The sequence below is a fragment of the Taudactylus pleione genome, unplaced genomic scaffold, assembly GCF_031769625.1.
Source record: "Taudactylus pleione unplaced genomic scaffold, aTauple2 ptg001010l, whole genome shotgun sequence".
NCBI classification, from domain to species: Eukaryota; Metazoa; Chordata; class Amphibia; order Anura; family Myobatrachidae; genus Taudactylus; species Taudactylus pleione.
Window position 1 is genome coordinate 427,980 of NW_028285411.1, and position 23,005 is coordinate 450,984.

Sequence of the window (23,005 nt, forward strand, 5' to 3'; positions counted from 1 at the left end):
CCTCAGTGCGGTGATTGGCAGCAGAGAGTAGCCAATCAGGCGGCACAAAGTAGGAAGGACGTCCTGTAACCAGAAGACCCCCTGCACCTGCCGCTCACAGCTTCATCACTAGAGTAACAGCTGTATAGTCTAATGGTGTCCTCATGTACGGTGACCGGCGGCCATATTCTTATAGTCTCCCAGTCACAGAGCAGAGGGGGCGGGGCCACAGGGGCTTTAGCTGCCATTTTGTCATAGACATTCCTGATACAGCCAGAGCCAGGTAACGTGTCCTGTATATATTATATTAGTATTATATAGGGGAGAGGGGACTGTACAGTGATATATGAGGGGGAATAACACAGCTCCCAGCACACACTGATATGTGGTATTATTATTATATAGGGGGAGGGGACCTTACAGTGATATATGAGGGGGAATAACACAGCTCCCAGCACACACTGATATGTGGTATTATTATTATATAGGGGATAAGGGACTGTACAGTGATATATGAGGGGAATAACATAGCTCCCAGCACACACTGATATGTGGTATTATTATATAGGGGGGAGGGGACTGTGCACTGATATATGAGGGGTAATAAGTTATTACCCCTCATATATCATTGCACAGTCCCCTCCCCCCTATATAATAATACCACATATCAGTGTGTGCTGGGAGCTGTGTTATTACTAATAACACAGCTCCCAGCACACACGGATATGTGGTATCATTATTATATAGGGGAGAGGGGACCTTACAGTGATATATGAGGGGGAATTACACAGCTCCCAGCACACACTGATATGTGGTATTATTGTTATATAGGGAAGAAGGGACCGTACAGTGATATGAGGGGGAATAACACAGCTCCCAGCACACACTGATATGTGGTATTATTATTATATAGGGTAGAGGGGACTGTACAGTGATATATGAGGGGGAATAACACAGCTCCCAGCACACACTGATATGTGTTGTTATTATTATATAGGGGAGAGGGGACCGTACAGTGATATGAGGGAGAATAACAAAGCTCCCAGCACACACTGATATGTGGTATTATTATATAGGGGAGAGGGGACTGTACAGTGATATATGAGGGGTAATATCACAACTCCCAGCACATACTGATATGTGGTATTATTATTATATAGGTAGAGGGGACTGTAGAGTGATATATGAGGGGGAATAACAGCTCCCGGCGCACACTGATATGTGGTATTATTATTATATAGGGGAGAGGGGACTGTACAGTGATATATGAGGGGGAATAACACAGCTCCCGGCACACACTGATATGTGGTATTATTATCATATAGTGGTGTCCTGGACACAACAAGGAACAACCACGTGCCGAAAACCAGATCTTGCCTTTTTCCTGAACTGGATGAAAAAAAATCAACTTGCATTGACTTTAGGAATAACAAGGACTATAATTCTATTCTTGGTGAGTATAACCTGTCATCCAATGTGGGGGACCCGATTAATGACACCTTTTGATGAATGCAACATATTATATATAGGTGAGTGCATGACCTATAGAGAGTTGAGTGTATAACAAATCTTATGCTGGTGAAGGATATGAAAGCCTGAAAGAAACCTTTTGATGTCCTCATCTCACTGTATAAGGTGAGTGGTCAGTCCAGCTGGTGTTTATGAAAAGTGCCGGTAATTACCATTGATGAGGTTTATTTGTTGTTCTTTTAATCTGTTGGAGAATGTAGAAGAAGTTCCTGTAAGAATCTTGAAATGAAAAGTAGAGAAAAAGGAACATTCTGTGTATATATAATTACCAGCACTTGTGGACCAATCACACTTTATATTATAAAGTGATTATAACATGTATGTAATCACTGCTTTCGCTCCGAAACTCCAATTCAGATGCCACCACTGTAACCCGTTTGTGAGCTGACAAACATGCGTATGCAAAATATATTTTAAAAAAAGGAATTGAAATATTTTATTTAAAAAAAAAAAATATGCCCAAGGGGTGACCCTTCTATGTCCATAGGCCCCCATTTAAAAATTACCTACCACCTTCCATTGACAATAGGCCCCCCCCCAGTGGTAATAGATCCCATTAATATTATTCCCCCACATACACCCACACACCTTAGTGGTAAGAGAGACCCTGTAGTTTAACTCCCCCAACCCCCGGTATAATACATCCCTGATTTTTCTAACAGCCCCGTCCTGTGTGTATTAGGGGTAGGGGGATGTAGCCTCTGTCTTAGAGAAGAGTCACATTTGTCTAGAACCATGAAACCTGTTATATTTGTCTCCTGGAATAACAGCATATAGACCCCCATTGGAGCCTCCCCCCGCCATACCGGAGGAGAATTGGGTATATATAGTATAACTGATAATGACGCTGCCTGTTGTGAGGAAGTATGTCACTGCCTGTATACCAGCGTCCGGATTAGTGCTGGTATAGACAGACCCCATACCCCTGGTATCATCCCATCTGGTGAGGCCATCAGAGCTGCTGGTTACATGGGAAGGAAGCTTAGTCCTATGTAGTCTCAGATGTTTATCACGGCATACGCTGGCTTTCTCAGCGAGATTGCCTGTACCTGACGGGATAAGGGCTGCCTGGTGAGCACGTTCTGTGTGTATGTATAGTGTTCCCTCTAGCTCCGGCGGCAGGCAGGGCGCCGGAGCCAGAGAGGGCAATGTAGTGCGCGCGGCGAAGGCGCGCGCCCGAAAAGGGGGTGTGGTCAAGAAAAGGGGGAGTGTCTATATGACGCCTCCCCTTTTCGTCATACTTGGGGGCGTGACCGGCGCTTACGGACATGCCGGGCAGCCCCCAAGCGCTGCAGAGAGGGAGAATAGATGCCGGGCGCATGCGCCCGGCGTCTATTCTCAGGCGGTGACCGAGTCACCGCATGTTTCTCCACCCGCGGGACACTGCGTCCCGCGGGTGAGAACGGCTCCCGCGGGCTGTGAGGGCAGGGCGCTTTTTGCCCTCCTCCTGGAGGGCAGGGTGCTTTTTGCCCTCCAAAAGGAGGGCAGGGCGCCGCGCCCCGCTAAAACAGCCTAGCGGGAAGGCTATATGTATCTAATGCTGCTAGTGGTCTGAGTATTGTCCTTGGTCTGATGGCCTCTGCTGCCACCTTGTGTCTATGCAAAGTTATTGGTAGGGTTCCTCTTAACTACTTACATCATAGAGGTTTCTCTCGCTGCTTCCATATTATACATTGTCTCTGCTCTGATGGCCTCTGCTGCCACCTTGTGTCCGTGTATAGTTATTGGTAGGGTTCCTCATAGCTGCTTACATCATAGAGGTTTCTCTCGCTGCTTCCGTATTATACATTGTCTCTGCTCTGATGGCCTCTGCTGCCACCTTGTGTCCATGTATAGTTATTGGTAGGGTTCCTCATAGCCACTTACATCATAGAGGTCTGTCTCGCTGCTTCCCTATTATACATTGTCCCTGCTCTGATGGCCTCTGCTGCCAACTTGTGTCCGTATATAGTTATTGGTAGGGTTCCTCATAGCCGCTTACACATAGAGGTTTCTCTCGCTACTTCCCTATTATACATTGTTGTTGGCCATAGTACCGCTTTCCCAGCCTTTCTGGATGGCTTCATGATAATATTTTTCCATCCTTATATTTCTTACACAGCTGAGGTTTCTTCCCTTTGTTAGATCTTAGATGTTCAGCTCCTCCTAGATGTTGTGGCTGTAATGAGTCCAGTTCCTTGGAGATAACATCCATGATAACAGTAACCGGTGGACAAATGGTAAATTCTGGATACAATATAGATATTTTTTTCTTCTTTTTTTTCTTCTTTCTTTGTAGCTTAAATTGGTTTCCACACTAGGTCCCTGTTCCCAGCACTGATTCACCAGTGGAGCATGCCTGGACATTGCTAGGGTCCTTGCTGTTAGATTTGTGCTGTGTTCTCTATTAGAGTGGAACTGGTGTAATAATAGTTTTATTGCAAACAGCTGTAGATGGCCTTCCCATTGGATACGTCCCATTGGCTATGCCCCATTTTATATGTAAGAGAAAAGGGTAATCCCTGGCTGAGGAGATGAATGTGTGCCTTATTGAAGACTTGATCCAAAAGATTGCTTATTATATCTTGCTGTTCAAATTTTCGGTGGTGGCACATCTTCCTTCCAGTATCTTCTCTCCAGTATCTTACCTTCAGTATTTTAATTCCAGTATCTTTTGTCCAGTATCTTCTCAGTATTTTCCTTCTTGTCTCTTCCCTACGGTCTCTTCCTTCCAGTAACTTCTTTCCAGCATCCTCCCTCCATCCTCTTCCCTCCATCCTCTTCCCTGCTGCCTCTTCCCTCTAGCCTCCAGCCTCCAGCCTCTAGCCTCCAGCCTCTAGCCTCTTTACTCAATGTTGATGATGTTCAACAATTTTTTCTTGTTCCTGCGCAAAAATCCCTAAAACCTCCTATGGCACATATGTTACATGGAAATAAACCAGCTGCAGGCTCTTCTGCACCCACCTCTGAATCAGCCACATTGTCTCTGTAGTAAGAGAAACATTATTGTCTCTCTGAGATCTCCATTTTGTATTATCCAGGATAGTTTTCTCTGAGCTATCCAGGTCCCGTCTGTGTTCCTCACAGCTGCTCTGAGCGATCCAGGTCCCGTCTGTGTTCCTCACAGCTGCTCTGAGCGATCCAGGTCCCGTCTGTGTTCCTCACAGCTGCTCTGAGCGATCCAGGTCCCGTCTGTGTTCCTCACAGCTGCTCTGAGCGATCCAGGTCCCGTCTGTGTTCCTCACAGCTGCTCTGAGCGATCCAGGTCCCGTCTGTGTTCCTCACAGCTGCTCTGAGCGATCCAGGTCCCGTCTGTGTTCCTCACAGCTGCTCTGAGCGATCCAGGTCCCGTCTGTGTTCCTCACAGCTGCTCTGAGCGATCCAGGTCCCGTCTGTGTTCCTCACAGCTGCTCTGAGCGATCCAGGTCCCGTCTGTGTTCCTCACAGCTGCTCTGAGCGATCCAGGTCCCGTCTGTGTTCCTCACAGCTGCTCTGAGCGATCCAGGTCCCGTCTGTGTTCCTCACAGCTGCTCTGAGCGATCCAGGTCCCGTCTGTGTTCCTCACAGCTGCTCTGAGCGATCCAGGTCCCGTCTGTGTTCCTCACAGCTGCTCTGAGCGATCCAGGTCCCGTCTGTGTTCCTCACAGCTGCTCTGAGCGATCCAGGTCCCGTCTGTGTTCCTCACAGCTGCTCTGAGCGATCCAGGTCCCGTCTGTGTTCCTCACAGCTGCTCTGAGCGATCCAGGTCCCGTCTGTGTTCCTCACAGCTGCTCTGAGCGATCCAGGTCCCGTCTGTGTTCCTCACAGCTGCTCTGAGCGATCCAGGTCCCGTCTGTGTTCCTCACAGCTGCTCTGAGCGATCCAGGTCCCGTCTGTGTTCCTCACAGCTGCTCTGAGCGATCCAGGTCCCGTCTGTGTTCCTCACAGCTGCTCTGAGCGATCCAGGTCCCGTCTGTGTTCCTCACAGCTGCTCTGAGCGATCCAGGTCCCGTCTGTGTTCCTCACACCTTCTCTGAGCGATCCAGGTCCCGTCTGTGTTCCTCACACCTGCTCTGAGCGATCCAGGTCCCGTCTGTGTTCCTCACACCTGCTCTGAGCGATCCAGGTCCCGTCTGTGTTCCTCACACCTGCTCTGAGCGATCCAGGTCCCGTCTGTGTTTCTCACAGCTGCTCTGAGCGATCCAGGTCCCGTCTGTGTTCCTCACAGCTGCTCTGAGCGATCCAGGTCCCGTCTGTGTTCCTCACAGCTGCTCTGAGCGATCCAGGTCCCGTCTGTGTTCCTCACAGCTGCTCTGAGCGATCCAGGTCCCGTCTGTGTTCCTCACAGCTGCTCTGAGCGATCCAGGTCCCGTCTGTGTTCCTCACAGCTGCTCTGAGCGATCCAGGTCCCGTCTGTGTTCCTCACAGCTGCTCTGAGCGATCCAGGTCCTGTCTGTGTTCTTCATAGCTGATGTAAAAAGATTCCAGGGTGTTGAATTTTCATATGTCTTTTGCTTAGGAACCAGATAATTTGTTAGTGGCATATACAGGCGCAATAAAGAGCATTTAGCGGTAATGCTCGTCTACCGGGAGTCTTTATAATGGAGTAATGTGTCATATATATGTGCTAGGAATTATATATAACGGTGATGTCCCAGAAAAGAGTTATGGGGCATTTCAGGAATCATTCCTAGAGTTTTGACAAAACCTCAGCAATGCCCCGTTCTGATTATGTATGTATTTATGCATGTATGTTATTTCTATCTACGTATGCATGTATGTAATTTGTATGTCTCTAGCAAATAGAGTGATTACTGTCATTTTTGTAATTTATATTTTATGTAATTATGAGGTCTGACATTGTCCGTTTCTAGGGTGAAATTAAAACAGAAAACAAATTCTCTGGAAAGCCCCCGTTTCTGTCCCATTGTTATATAACTGGATACCTGTAATGATAGCTGTGGAGTCAGGAGCATAGTGAAATATAAAATGTTTATTGAAACAAAACCATAGTGCAGACAATGCAGAGAAGCCAGGAGTGATACATGAACCGGACGGGAACTGGTGGTAACAGAAACTTGAAGGTCTGCAAAGCTGGGTACAAACAAGAACCATATACTGCAGAGTGGGTGAGTCAGAGTCACATACAGTAATAGGAGGGACAGCTTGCAGAGGCCCAGCTGGCTTTAGCTGCACATATTATAGGCTGGGGATATACAGACTGGATACAAGCAAAGGCAATAAGCTGCAGAGTAGATGAGACAGACTCACAGACAGCAGTAGAGCTGCAGTTTGCAGATGTCCAGTAGACAGGAGATCAGGTTCAGGCCATGGAATACAATCCAGGTAAAACAATCAGTAACCAGCAGGCTGCATGGTGAGGGATAGGAATAAATAGTTTGTGAGGCAAGTGCAGGTGGTTAAACAGGGGAGTGATATTAACTCCTGCATGTGAGGAGAGCAGCACCTCTGGTGACAGAGAGGTACTGCAGGCCAGATTTCCCCCAGCTCTATGGCTGGGGGAAAGGGGAGACTTTCTGGTCACTCAGCGTTATATGTCTGACTGTGTTACATGTGTTCTCTGTGATGTCTGTTATAGTTATTCCTAGACAGTCCTACTGTGTGGAACCAGAGTCTTTATTACACATCATACATTCTGTATTCTCTCTGATTCGCTGAGGATGGACAAGGACGGGAGTCACAGGACTGAGAGGATCTTACATCTAACCCTTGAAATCATCTACGAGCTGACTGGTGAGGTGAGAGGATCTGCGAGTATCACAATGACATCACTTATACCTATAGTAATAATACAGGGACATGACTGGGGAGGTGAGGGGATCTGGGAGTGTCACAGTGACATCACTTATATCTATAGTAATAATACAGGGACATGACTGGGGAGGTGAGGGGATCTGGGAGTGTCACAGTGACATCACTTATATCTATAGTAATAATACAGAGACATGACTGGGGAGGTGAGGGGATCTGGGAGTGTCACAGTGACATCACTTATATCTATGGTAATAATACAGGGACATGACTGGGGAGGTGAGGGGATCTGCGAATATCACAGTGACATCACTTATATCTATATTAATAATAGTACAGGTACATGACTGGGGAGGCGAGGGAATCTGGGAGTGTCACAGTGACATCACTTGTATCTATAGTAATAATACAGGGACATGACTGGGGAGGTGAGGGGATCTGGGAGTGTCACAGTGACATCACCTATATCTATAGTAATAATACAGGGACATGACTGGGGAGGTGAGTAATAATACAGGGACATGACTGGGGAGGTGAGAGGGTCTCATAGTGTCACAGTGACATCACTTATATCTATAGTAATAATACAGGGACATGACTGGGGAGGTGAGGGGATCTGGGAGTGTCACAGTGACATCACTTATATATATAGTAATAATACAGGGACATGACTGGGGAGGTGAGGGGATCTGGGAGTGTGACAGTGACATCACTTATATCTATAGTAATAATACAGGGACATGACTGGGGAGGTGAGGGGATCTGGGAGTGTCACAGTGACATCACCTATATCTATAGTAATAATACAGGGACATGACTGGGGAGGTGAGTAATAATACAGGGACATGACTGGGGAGGTGAGAGGGTCTCATAGTGTCACAGTGACATCACTTATATCTATAGTAATAATACAGGGACATGACAGTGGAGGTGAGGGGATCTGGGAGTGTCACAGTGACATCACTTGTATCTATAGTAATAATACAGGGACATGACTGGGGAGGTGAGGGGATCTGGGAGTGTCACAGTGACATCACTTGTATCTATAGTAATAATACAGGGACATGACTGGGGAGGTGAGGGGATCTGGGAGTGTGACAGTGACATCACTTATATCTATAGTAATAATACAGGGACATGACTGGGGAGGTGAGGGGATCTGGGAGTGTCACAGTGACATCACCTATATCTATAGTAATAATACAGGGACATGACTGGGGAGGTGAGTAATAATACAGGGACATGACTGGGGAGGTGAGAGGGTCTCATAGTGTCACAGTGACATCACTTATATCTATAGTAATAATACAGGGACATGACTGGGGAGGTGAGGGGATCTGGGAGTGTCACAGTGACATCACTTATATATATAGTAATAATACAGGGACATGACTGGGGAGGTGAGGGGATCTGGGAGTGTCACAGTGACATCACTTATATCTATAGTAATAATACAGGGACATGACTGGGGAGGTGAGGGGATCTGGGAGTGTCACACTGACATCACTTATATATATAGTAATAATACAGGGACATGACTGGGGAGGTGAGGGGATCTGGGAGTGTCACAGTGACATCACTTATATCTATAGTAATAATACAGGGACATGACTGGGGAGGTGAGGGGATCTGGGAGTGTCACAGTGACATCACTTATATCTATGGTAATAATACAGGGACATGACTGGGGAGGTGAGGGGATCTGGGAGTGTCACAGTGACATCACTTATATCTATAGTAATAATACAGGGACATGACTGGGGAGGTGAGGGGATCTGGGAGTGTCACAGTGACATCACTTATATATATAGTAATAATACAGGGACATGACTGGGGAGGTGAGGGGATCTGGGAGTGTCACAGTGACATCACTTGTATCTATAGTAATAATACAGGGACATGACTGGGGAGGTGAGGGGATCTGGGAGTGTCACAGTGACATCACTTATATCTATAGTAATAATACAGGGACATGACTGGGGAGGTGAGGGGATCTGGGAGTGTCACAGTGACATCACTTGTATCTATAGTAATAATACAGGGACATGACTGGGGAGGTGAGGGGATCTGGGAGTGTCACAGTGACATCACTTATATCTATAGTAATAATACAGGGACATGACTGGGGAGGTGAGGGGATCTGGGAGTGTCACAGTGACATCACTTATATCTATAGTAATAATACAGGGACATGACTGGGGAGGTGAGGGGATCTGGGAGTGTCACAGTGACATCACTTATATCTATGGTAATAATACATGGACATGACTGGGGAGGTGAGGGGATCTGGGAGTGTCACAGTGACATCACTTATATCTATGGTAATAATACAGGGACATGACTGGGGAGGTGAGGGGATCTGGGAGTGTCACAGTGACATCACTTATATCTATAGTAATAATACACGGACATGACTGGGGAGGTGAGGGGATCTGGGAGTGTGACAGTGACATCACTTATATCTATAGTAATAATACAGGGACATGACTGGGGAGGTGAGGGGATGTGGGAGTGTCACACTGACATCACTTATATCTATAGTAATAATACAGGGACATGACTGGGGAGGTGAGAGGATCTGGGAGTGTCACAGTGACATCACTTATATATATAGTAATAATACAGGGACATGACTGGGGAGGTGAGAGGATCTGGGAGTGTCACAGTGACATCAATTTTATCTATAGTAATAATACAGGGACATGACTGGGGAGGTGAGAGGATCTGGGAGTGTCACAGTGACATCAATTTTATCTATAGTAATAATACAGGGACATGACTGGGGAGGTGAGGGGATCTGGGAGTGTCACAGTGACATCACTTATATCTATAGTAATAATACAGGGACATGACTGGGGAGGTGAGAGGATCTGGGAGTGTCACAGTGACATCAATTTTATCTATAGTAATAATACAGGGACATGACTGGGGAGGTGAGGGGATCTGGGAGTGTCACAGTGACATCACTTATATCTATAGTAATAATACAGGGACATGACTGGGGAGGTGAGGGGATCTGGGAGTGTCACAGTGACATCACTTATATCTATAGTAATAATACAGGGACATGACTGGGGAGGTGAGGGGATCTGGGAGTGTCACAGTGACATCACTTGTATCTATAGTAATAATACAGGGACATGACTGGGGAGGTGAGGGGATCTGGGAGTGTCACAGTGACATCACTTATATCTATAGTAATAATACAGGGACATGACTGGGGAGGTGAGGGGATCTGGGAGTGTCACAGTGACATCACTTATATCTATAGTAATAATACAGGGACATGACTGGGGAGGTGAGTAATAATACAGGGACATGACTGGGGAGGTGAGGGGATCTGGGAGTGTCACAGTGACATCACTAATATATATAGTAATAATACAGGGACATGACTGGGGAGGTGAGGGGATCTGGGAGTGTCACAGTGACATCACTTATATCTATAGTAATAATACAGGGACATGACTGGGGAGGTGAGGGGATCTGGGAGTGTCACAGTGACATCACTTATATCTATAGTAATAATACAGGGACATGACTGGGGAGGTGAGGGGATCTGGGAGTGTCACAGTGACATCACTTGTATCTATGGTAATAATACAGGGACATGACTGGGGAGGTGAGGGGATCTGGGAGTGTCACACTGACATCACTTATATCTATAGTAATAATACAGGGACATGACTGGGGAGGTGAGGGGATCTGGGAGTGTCACAGTGACATCACTTATATCTATAGTAATAATACAGGGACATGACTGGGGAGGTGAGGGGATCTGGGAGTGTCTCAGTGACATCACTTATATCTCTAGTAATAATACAGGGACATGACTGGGGAGGTGAGAGGATCTGGGAGTGTCACAGTGACATCACTTATATCTATAGTAATAATACAGGGACATGACTGGGGAGGTGAGAGGATCTGGGAGTGTCACAGTGACATCACCTATATCTATAGTAATAATACAGGGACATGACTGGGGAGGTGAGAGGATCTGGGAGTGTCACAGTGACATCAATTTTATCTATAGTAATAATACAGGGACATGACTGGGGAGGTGAGAGGATCTGGGAGTGTCACAGTGACATCACGTATATCTATAGTAATAATACAGGAACATGACTGGGGAGGTGAGGGGATCTGGGAGTGTCACTGTGACATCACTTATATCTATAGTAATAATACAGGGACATGACTGGGGAGGTGAGAGGATCTGGGAGTGTCACAGTGACATCACTTATATATATAGTAATAATACAGGGACATGACTGGGGAGGTGAGGGGATCTGGGAGTGTCACAGTGACATCACTTATATCTATAGTAATAATACAGGGACATGACTGGGGAGGTGAGAGGATCTGGGAGTGTCACAGTGACATCACTTATATCTATAGTAATAATACAGGGACATGACTGGGGAGGTGAGGGGATCTGGGAGTGTCACAGTGACATCACGTATATCTATAGTAATAATACAGGGACATGACTGGGGAGGTGAGAGGGATCTGGGAGTGTCACAGTGACATCACTTATATCTATAGTAATAATACAGGGACATGACTGGGGAGGTGAGAGGATCTGGGAGTGTCACAGTGACATCACTTATATCTATAGTAATAATACAGGGACATGACTGGGGAGGTGAGGGGATCTGGGAGTGTCACAGTGACATCACTTATATCTATAGTAATAAGCGAGCAGCAGGGAGCCGGTCTAAGATATAGTATAAGTCCCACAGTCCTCACTGGAGTTGGGATTTAGGGCCTCATTCAGACCCACTCGCGAGCGGCTGTCCGCTCGCAAGAGGGTCGATGGTATGCACTGCGCATGCGCACGACGGAAGGAGCTCCGTCGTGCGTGAGACTCGACGAGCGAAGGACTTTCTTTCGCTCGTAGTGTCTGATCAAAGGGGGCGTGCTGTCGATGTTGATTGACAGCACGCCCCCTGTGGTGGGCGTGCCTGCCAGACGGAGGCGTTCCCAAGGGAACGCCTACCGTCAGAAGCCGGCCCCACTGACATCACTAGTGATGTCAGTGGGAGTGATTTTGGGTCTGATAGAGCCAAAATCACTCCTGGCCTTGCGGTTGAGAAACTCAACCGCAGGCTTCTGCTCGCAGTGGCGATGGTCGCGATGATCAAGACCATCGCGACCATCACCCTGTACGCTCGTATATGCTGTGGGTGGTGACCCACAGCTATACGAGCGTCCAGGAGGACACTCCATATTTATGGAGGTGGGCCCTGATTCAGAGCGAGCGCTCTGGTCAGAGCGTCCGGCTCTGAATCAGGGCCTTAGTACATTGCTCGCAGTATATTCTTTTCTTTTTGTTACTGACACAAATATGTCAGATCTGCATAGGACATACTCAACATTTTCCTATATATAGGAAATTGTTGCAAGACTTGATATGGTGAAATATTCTTCTTGTGTATTATGCAAAGTTAACACATGAATAAACAACCCCATATAGGTGGAGTTTAATTGATTTCATTGTTGTCTCCCCAATACTCAGGATTACACAGTAGTGAAGAAGACATCCAGTGAGTGTGAGATACCCAGTATCCGTCCACGTATGTCAGGAGGACTAAGCAGGGCCCAGAGCCCCATCACAGTGCCTCCACCTCACTCACTGATACATGAGAGACACAATGACCAGAAAATCCTGGAACTCACCAACAAGATCTTTCAGCCGATGACTGGAGAGGTGACTGCTGGGAATGGGACATTATACAGTAAAACCAGGGGATGTTTCTGTGTGATGACTGGAGAAGTGAATGCTGGGAATGGGACATTATACAGTAACACCAGGGGATGTGTCTGGGTGATGACTGGAGAGGTGACTGCTGGGAATGGGACATTATACAGTAACACCAGGGGATGTGTCCGGGTGATGACTGGAGAGGTGACTGCTGGGAATGGGACATTATACAGTAACACCAGGAGATGTGTCTTGGTGATGACTGGAGAGGTGACTGCTGGGAATGGGACATTATACAGTAACACCAGGGGATGTGTCTGGGTGATGACTGGAGAGGTGACTGCTGGGAATGGACATTATACAGTAACACCAGGGGATGTGTCTGGGTGATGACTGGAGAGGTGACTGCTGGGAATGGGGCATTATACAGTAACACCAGGGGATGTGTCTGGGTGATGACTGGAGAAGTGAATGCTGGGAATGATTCATTATACATTAACACCAGGAGATGTGTCTGGGTGATGACTGGAGAGGTGACTGCTGGGAATGGACATTATACAGTAACACCAGGGGATGTGTCTGAGTGATGACTGGAGAGGTGACTGCTAGGAATGGGGCATTATACAGTAACACCAGGGGATGTGTCTGGGTGATGACTGGAGAGGTGACTGCTGGGAATGGACATTATACAGTAACACCAGGGGATGTGTCTGGGTGATGACTGGAGAGGTGACTGCTGGGAATGGGGCATTATACAGTAACACCAGGGGATGTGTCTGGGTGATGACTGGAGAAGTGAATGCTGGGAATGGGACATTATACAGTAACACCAGGGGATGTGTCTGGGTGATGACTGGAGAGGTGACTGCTGGGAATGGACATTATACAGTAACACCAGGGGATGTGTCTGGGTGATGACTGGAGAGGTGACTGCTGGGAATGGGGCATTATACAGTAACACCGGGGGATGTGTCTGGGTGATGACTGTATCATTGTGTGTGTCAGGTTCCTATAAGGTGTCAGAATGTAACTGTCTATGTCTCCATGCAGGAGGAGGAGTATATAGAGGAACACAGGGGTCTGTACAAGGACGTGATGATGGAGAATCACCAGCTCCTCACATCACTGGGTAAGAGGAGACTATGATTTATTGTACAGGGGAGAGCAGGTATGGGGGCCCCCTATATACACATTATCTGATAATCACATATATACAATGTACTTAGTCACTGTGTGTCTTCTACAGATGAACCCAGTAACATAAATACCCCAGAGAGATGTTCCCATCCTCATTCACAGGGGTGTATAGAGGAGAATCACAGGATCCCACAGGAGCATCAGGTAGATGGGAATTACGGTCACACAGTGACTGTCACTATATGATGTGTACAGAAGCTGTGTGTGTCTTATACACTGATATTATACTGTGTAATCTCAAGTAATGACATCAGACATTATGCATTTTTTTATTCTCTGATTTAGGGTGAAGATCTGACTAATATTAAGATAAATTATATAGACGGAGAAGAAGAGATATATGTGACTGATAATAAGACAGAAGATATAGAGGGAGAAGAAGAGACATATGTGACTGATATGAAGGCAGAAGATACAGAGGGAGAAGAAGAGACGTATGTGACGGATAATAAAGCAGAAGATATAGAGGGAGAAGAAGAGACGTATGTGACTGATATGAAGACAGAAGATATAGAGGGAGAAGAAGAGACGTATGTGACTGATATGAAGGCAGAAGATACAGAGGGAGAAGAAGAGATGTATGTGACTGATAATAAGGCAGAAGATATAGAGGGAGAAGAAGAGACGTTTGTGACTGATTTGAACTCAGAAGATATAGAGGACGAAGAAGAGACGTATGTGACTTATATAAAGGCAGAAGATATAGAGGGAGAAGAAGAGACGTATGTGAGGGGTGATCAGCAGTGTAAGGAGGAGGAAATCCCTACAGATATCAGCACAGGTGAGTAATAAACAATTATTACATAAGAGTCACATTCTCTCTCTGCACCCTGATATAATGTTCGGTTTTAACCAGTGTATTATATGTGTGGAGTTTGTATGTTCTCCCAGGTTTGTGTGGCATTCCTTTCCCAATCCGAAAATATACAGGTATGTTAATTGACTTCTGACACAAAGCACCTGTGTGTTCAGGTATTTAGATAGTAAACTCCTTTTGTGTATGGAACTTGGGAATGCCTACATATCTTGAATACATCACTATGATTGGCTATTAATAAATAAATAATATTTCAGTCAGTACAATCATCTTCTTCTACATCCACCTCAGTCCCTCTTATACTTCTGCTCTCCTCCTCACATGATGTCACTGTCTGTTACCAGCCCAGAGATCTGACCAGCCTTCTCCCCACACTCTCTGGTGTATCTCATACATCAGGAGCCATCAGCCCCTATTATACTCCTGCTCTCCCCCTCACATCATGTCACTGTGTTACCAGCCCAGAGATTTGACCAGTCTTCTCTCCACACTCTATGGTGTATCTTATACATCAGGAGCCATCAGCCCCTATTATACTCCTGCTCTCCCCCTCACATCATGTCACTGTGTGTTACCTGCCCAGAGATCTGACCAGTCTCCTCCCCACACTCTCTGGTGTATCTCATACATCAGGAGCCATCAGCCCCTATTATACTTCTGCTCTCCCCCTCACATCATGTCACTGTGTGTTACCAGCCCAGAGAAGTGACCAGTCTCCTCCCCACACTCTCTGGTGTATCTCATACATCAGGAGGCATCAGCCCCTATTGTACTCCTGCTCTCCTCCTCACATCATGTCACTGTGTGTTACCAGCCCAGAGATCTGACCAGTCTCCTCCTCACTCTCTCTGGTGTATCTCATACATAAGGAGCCATCAGTCCCTATTATACTCCTGCTCTCCCCCTCACAACATGTCACTGTGTGTTACCAGCCCAGAGAAGTGACCAGTCTCCTCCCCACACTCTCTGGTGTATCTCATACATCAGGAGCCATCAGCCCCTTGCTCTCCCCTCACATCATGTCACTGTGTGTTACCAGCCCAGAGATCTGACCAGTCTCCTCCCCACACTCTCTGGTGTATCTCATACATCAGGAGACATCAGCCCCTATTATACTCCTGCTCTCCCCCTCACATCATGTCACTGTGTGTTACCAGCCCAGAGATCTGACCAGTCTCCTCCCCACACTATCTGGTGTATCTCATACATCAGGAGCCATCAACCCCTATTATACTCCTGCTCTCCCCCTCACATCATGTCACTGTGTGTTACCAGCCCAGAGATCTGACCAGTCTCCTCCCCACACTCTCTGGTGTATCTCATATATCAGGACTCATCAGCCCCTATTATACTCCTGCTCTCCTCCTCACATCATGTCACTGTGTGTTACCAGCCCAGAGATCTGACTAGTCTCCTCCCCACACTCTCTGGTGTATCTCATACATCAGGAGCCATCAGCCCCTATTATACTCCTGCTCTCCTCCTCACATCATGTCACTGTATGTTACCAGCCCAGAGATCTGACCAGTCTCCTCCCCACACTCTCTGGTGTATCTCATACATCAGGAGGCATCAGCCCCTATTGTACTCCTGCTCTCCTCCTCACATCATGTCACTGTGTGTTACCAGCCCAGAGATCTGACCAGTCTCCTCCTCACTCTCTCTGGTGTATCTCATACATAAGGAGCCATCAGTCTCTATTATACTCCTGCTCTCCCCCTCACATCATGTCACTGTGTGTTACCAGCCCAGAGAAGTGACCAGTCTCCTCCCCACACTCTCTGGTGTATCTCATACATCAGGAGCCATCAGCCCCTTGCTCTCCCCTCACATCATGTCACTGTGTGTTACCAGCCCAGAGATATGACCAGTCTCCTCCCCACACTCTCTGGTGTATCTATACATCAGGAGCCATCAGCCCCTATTATACTACTGCTCTTCCACTCACATCATGTCACTGTGTGTTACCAGCCCAAAGATCTGACCAGTCTCCTCCCCACACTCTCTGGTGTATCTCATACATCAGGAGCCATCAGCCCCTATTATACTCCTACTCTCCCCCTCACATCATGTCACTGTGTGTTACCAGCCCAGAGATCTGACCAGTCTCCTCCCCACACTCTCTGGTGTATCTCATACATCAGGAGCCATCAGCCCCTATTATACTCCTGCTCTACTCTTCACATAATGTCACTGTATGTTACAAGCCCAGAGATCTGACCAGTCTCCTCCCCACATTCTCTGGTGTGTCTCATACATCGGGAACCATCAGCCCCTATTATACTCCTGCTCTCCCTCTCATATCATGTCACTGTGTGTTACCAGCCCAGAGAAGTGACCAGTCTCCTCCCCACACTCTCTGGTGTATTTCATACATCAGGAGCCATCAGCCCCTATTATACTCCTGCTCTCCTCCTCACATAATGTCACTGTGTGTTACCAGCCCAGAGATCTGACCAGTCTCCTCCCTACTCTCTCTGGTGTATATCATACATCAGGAGCCATCAGCCCCTATTATACTCCTGCTCTCCCCCTCACATCATGTCACTGTGTGTTACCAGCCCAGAGATCTGACCAGTCTCCTCCCCACACTCTCTGGTGTATCTCATACATCAGGAGCCATCAACCCCTATTATACTCCTGCTCTCCCCCTCACATCATGTCACTGTGTGTTACCAGCCCAGTGATCTGACCAGTCTCCTCCGCACACTCTCTGGTGTATCTCATATATCAGGAGCCATCAGCCCCTATTATACTCCTGCTCTCCCTCTCATATCATGTCACTGTGTGTTACCAGCCCAGAGATCTGACTAGTCTCCTCCCCACACTCTCTGGTGTATCTCATACATAAGGAGCCATCAGCCCCTATTATACTCCTGCTCTCCTCCTCACATCATGTCACTTGTGTTACCAGCCCAGAGATCTGACCAGTCTCCTCCTCACTCTCTCTGGTCTATCTCATACATAAGGAGCCATCAGTCCCTATTATACTCCTGCTCTCCCCCTCACATCATGTCACTGTGTGTTACCAGCCCAGAGAAGTGACCAGTCTCCTCCCCACACTCTCTGGTGTATCTCATACATCAGTACAAGAGATGTCACTATAGTGATTAAATCACTGGTCAATGAGATGAGACCCTATGTGACATTACCCCTGATTTTGTTTGTGCACTACCACATGTCATAATACCCATTATCTTCCTTGAGTAATATTACATGACTGACTGGTTTTCAATGCACTGTATACAACACACACATCACATGAACTCCACCTTTTCTCACACACAGAGAGCTGTAACCACACACCCGTCATTACACAATGGCTTCCTCCAGTCTGTGTTTCGATGCTCTGTACTGTTGCGCTTTATCTGCTGACCTGTCTCTGTGTCCTGCTCTGCTCTTCTGCTGTCTTCATCACTTTGCTGTTGCCATCTGTGCCCTGCACCATTCCCCTACCCTGTCCTGCTGCCTCCCATACTCTGTGCCCTGCACCATTACCCTACCCTGTCCTGCTGCCTCCCATACTCTGTGCCCTGCACCATTACCCTACCCTGTCCTGCTGCCTCCCATACTCTGTGCCCTGCACCATTCCCCTACCCTGTGCTGCTGCCTCCCCCACTCTGTGCCCTGCACCATTCCCCTACCCTGTCCTGCTGCCTCCTCCACTATGCCCTGCTCCATTCCCCTACCCTGTCCTGCTGCCTCCCCCGCTCTTTGCCCTGCACCATTCCCCTACCCTGTCCTGCTGCCTCCCATACTCTGTGCCCTGCACCATTTCCCTACCCTGTCCTGCTGCCTCCCATACTCTGTGCCCTGCACCATTACCCTACCCTGTCCTGCTGCCTCCCATACTCTGTGCCCTGCACCATTACCCTACCCTGTCCTGCTGCCTCCCCGCTCTGTGCCCTGCACCCTTCCGCTGCCCTGTCCTGCTGCCTCCCATACTCTGTGCCCTGCACAATTACCCTACCCTGTCCTGCTGCCTCCCATTCTCTGTGCCCTGCACCATTCCCCTACCCTGTCCTGCTGCCTCCCATACTCTGTGCCCTGCACCATTACCCTACCCTGTCCTGCTGCCTCCCATACTCTGTGCCCTGCATCATTACCCTACCCTGTCCTGCTGACTCCCCGCTCTGTGCCCTGCACCATTCCCCTACCATAGCACCACTGACAGATGACCGGACAGAGGGGCACTTTTTGGTGACTAGCACATATACAGCTGGGGGCAGTTATTGGTGACTAGCACATATACAGCTGGGAGGGTAGTTTTTGGTGACTAGCACATATACAGCTGGGGGGCAGTTATTGGTGACTAGCACATATACAGCTGGGAGGGCAGTTATTGGTGACTAGCACATGTACATCTGGGGGGGGCAGTTATTGGTAACTAGCACATATACATCTGGGGGGCAGTTATTGGTTACTAGCACATATACAGCTGGGAGGGCAGTTTTTGGTGACTAGCACATATACACCTGAGGGGGTGGGGGGGCAATTATTGGTGACTAATACATATATATAGCTGGGGGCAGTTATTGGTGACTAGCACATATACAGCTGGGAGGGTAGTTTTTGGTGACTAGCACATATACAGCTGGGAGGGCAGTTATTGGTGACTAGCACATATACAGCTGGGGGGCAGTTATTGGTGACTAGCACATATACAGCTGGGAGGGATGTTATTGGTGACTAGCCCATATACAGCTGGGAGGGCAGTTATTGGTGACTAGCCCATATACAGCTGGGAGGGCAGTTATTGGTGACTAGCACATATACAGCTAGGAGGGCAGTTATTGGTGACTAGCACATATACATCTGGGGGACAGTTATTGGTGACTGGCAGATATACAGCTGTGGGGGCAGTTATTGGTGACTAGCACATATATACAGTTGGGGGGCAGTTACTGGTGACTAGCACATATACAGCTGGGGGGCAGTTATTGGTAACTAGCACATATACAGCTGGGGGGCAGTTATTGGTAACTAGCACATATACAGCTGGGAGGGCAGTTATTGGTTACTAGCACATATACAGCTGGGAGGGCAGTTATAGGTGACTAGCACATATACAGCTGGGGGGCAGTTATTAGTGACTAGCACATATATACAGTTGGGGGGCAGTTATTGGTGACTAGCACATATATACAGTTGGGGGGCAGTTATTGGTGACTAGCACATATACAGCTGGGGGGCGGTTATTGGTGACTAGCACATATATACAGTTGGGGGGCAGTTATTGGTGACTAGCACATATACAGCTGGGAGGGCAGTTATTGGTGACTAGCACATATATACAGTTGGGGGGCAGTTATTGGTGACTAGCACATATACAGCTGGGAGGGCAGTTATAGGTGACTAGCACATATACAGCTGGGGGGCAGTTATTAGTGACTAGCACATATACACCTGAGGAGGGGGCAGTTATTGGTGACTAGCACATATATATAGCTGGGGGCAGTTATTGGTGACTAGCACATATACAGCTGAGGGGGCAGTTATTAGTGACTAGCACATATACAGCTGGGGGGCGGTTATTGGTGACTAGCACATATATACAGCTGGGGGGCGGTTATTGGTGACTAGCACATATACAGTTGGGTGGCAGTTATTGGTGACTAACACATATACAGCTGGGGGGGCAGTTATTGTGAGTGGCACATAAATGGGGGGGGCAGTTACTGATGGGTGGTGTATAATACAGAGCCCTGTACTGATACTAATACCCACCACACAGGGTACCCAATATGATAACACCAAAGTCTAAAGTGCAGAACAACTCAGCCAGCTGCAAACCTACAGTGGAGCTAATGGCAGTCTCCCCCATACACCCATTAGGACTTTCCCCTTATAGTCAATGCACACTGCTGAGGAAACATAGGTTAACTACAAGTAACAGCATGCACTGTAGGAGCCCCAGGCTATAGGGGTTGAAGGCTTATCTACCCCACGCTGTGCAACCTAGGAGGGGTATCGGCCACCTGCAATAAAATTCGTAGACTCCCTGTCTAAGTTGATCCTGCGGGCGTGAGTCCAAGGAGCTGCCATGGGGGCCCTGGCACCATGCTGCAGCCGGCAAACTACTCCAGTCCTGCAGCAAGTCAGGCCAAGTGGGCTCTATCCACTCTGGTGGGCAGTCACAGCGCGGTGGCATGGCTTGTGAGGCAGTCGGTCTTTTTTTTTTTTTTGTTAATTAGCTTTACTTGTACTATACCTGCCCTGACTCTTGTGAAACCTAGTTGCCAGGACCAAAATCTTGGTCGCCCTGGCGACCGGCATTTGTCGAGCACTGAATCGGCCCAAAGATTGTAAGCTCCACTGTGGCATGGCCTAATATGAATGACTAAATAGACTTCATTGTAGCACCCTGCACCTCTCACAACCTGTGCAGTTCATCTTTCTTGCCTGGGGTGTCACTCTCTGCTCTGGTGCTTCTAGCACACACTGGTCTGTATATCAGAAGTTTATTGCATCAGCTGAGTGTGCAGAAAGCACTAGAGCAGAGAGCGACACACCAGGCAGGAAAGAGGAACTGCATGTCTGTGCTATATAAAGTGATTCTCAGTATGTCTGTGCTATATAAAGTGCTTCTCAGTATGTATGTGCTATTTAAAGTGCTTCTCAGTGTGTCTGCTATATAAAGTGCTTCTCAGTATGTCTGTGCTATATAAAGTGCTTCTCAGTATGTCTGCGCTATATAAAGTGCTTCTCTGTATGTCTGTGCTATATAAAGTGCTTCTCAGTATGTCTGCGCTATATAAAGTGCTTCTCAGTATGTCTGCACTATATAAAGTGCTTCTCAGTATGTCTGCGCTATATAAAGTGCTTCTCAGTATGTCTGCGCTATATAAAGTGCTGCTCAGTATGTCTGTGCTATATAAAGTGCTTCTCAGTATGTCTGTGCTATATAAAGTGCTTCTCAGTGTGTCTGTGCTATATAAAGTGCTTCTCAGTATGTCTGTGCTATATAAAGTGCTTCTCTGTATGTCTGTGCTATATAAAGTGCTTCTCAGTATGTCTGTGCTATATAAAGTGCTTCTCAGTATGTCTGTGCTATATAAAGTGCTTCTCAGTATGTCTGTGCTATATAAAGTGCTTCTCAGTGTGTCTGTGCTATATAAAGAGCTTCTCAGTATGTCTGCGCTATATAAAGTGCTTCTCAGTGTGTCTGTGCTATATAATGTGCTTCTCAGTATGTCTGTGCTATATAAAGTGCTTCTCAGTATGTCTGTGCTATATAAAGTGCTTCTCAGTATGTCTGTGCTATATAAAGTGCTTCTCAGTATGTCTGTGCTATATAAAGTGCTTCTCAGTATGTCTGTGCTATATAAAGTGGTGCTCAGTATGTCTGTGCTATATAAAGTGGTGCTCAGTATGTCTGTGCTATATAAAGTGCTTCTCAGTATATCTGTGCTATATAATGTGCTTCTCAGTGCGTCTGTGCTATATAAAGAGCTTCTCAGTATGTCTGTGCTATATAATGTGCTTCTCAGTATGTCTGCGCTATATAAAGAGCTTCTCAGTGTATCTGCGCTATATAAAGTGCTTCTCAGTATGTCTGCGCTATATAAAGTGCTTCTCAGTATGTCTGCGCTATATAAAGTGCTTCTCAGGATGTCTGCGCTATGTAAAGTGCTTCTCAGTATGTCTGCGCTATATAAAGTGCTTCTCAGTATGTCTGCGCTATATAAAGTGCTTCTCAGTATGTCTGCGCTATATAAACTGCTGCTCAGTATGTCTGCGCTATATAAAGTGCTTCTCAGTATGTCTGCGCTATATAAAGTGCTTCTCAGTATGTCTGCGCTATATAAAGTGCTTCTCAGTATGTCTGTGCTATATAATGTGCTTCTCAGTATGTCTGTGCTATATAAAGTGCTTCTCAGTGTGTTTTGTGCTATATAAAGTGCTTCTCAGTATGTCTGTGCTATATAACGTGCTTCTCAGTGTGTCTGTGCTATATAAAGTGCTTCTCGGTATCTGTGCTATATAAAGTGCTTCTCAGTGTCTGTGCTATATAAAGTGCTTCTCAGTATGTCTGTGCTATATAAAGA

The 23,005-nt window shown here is 47.1% G+C and overlaps 2 protein-coding genes across 2 annotated transcripts in view; both read left to right on the forward strand.

Moving 5' to 3' along the window:
- LOC148454311 (uncharacterized) overlaps window positions 1-23,005 on the forward strand; it is a 64,294-nt gene that overhangs the window by 34,025 nt on the left and 7,264 nt on the right. The gene's annotated exons all lie outside the window — the stretch shown is intronic.
- On the forward strand, window positions 235-21,266 carry LOC148454312 (uncharacterized). Its single transcript, XM_088461071.1, has 8 exons — window positions 235-262; window positions 1,305-1,432; window positions 7,067-7,226; window positions 12,758-12,949; window positions 13,994-14,072; window positions 14,190-14,284; window positions 14,426-14,622; window positions 21,194-21,266. The coding sequence occupies exons 3-8, from the start codon at window positions 7,149-7,151 to the stop codon at window positions 21,264-21,266; spliced, it is 714 nt and encodes a 237-aa protein (XP_088317197.1). The 5' UTR covers window positions 235-262; window positions 1,305-1,432; window positions 7,067-7,148.

Coding starts and splice junctions, on each gene's coding strand:
- LOC148454312 (XM_088461071.1), top strand. CDS start 7,149: ATGGACAAGGACGGGAGTCACAGGACTGAGAGGATCTTACATCTAACC. Junction 7,227..12,757: donor TCTACGAGCTGACTGGTGAG/GTGAGAGGATCT, acceptor CCCAATACTCAG/GATTACACAGTAGTGAAGAA. Junction 14,285..14,425: donor GGATCCCACAGGAGCATCAG/GTAGATGGGAAT, acceptor TCTCTGATTTAG/GGTGAAGATCTGACTAATAT.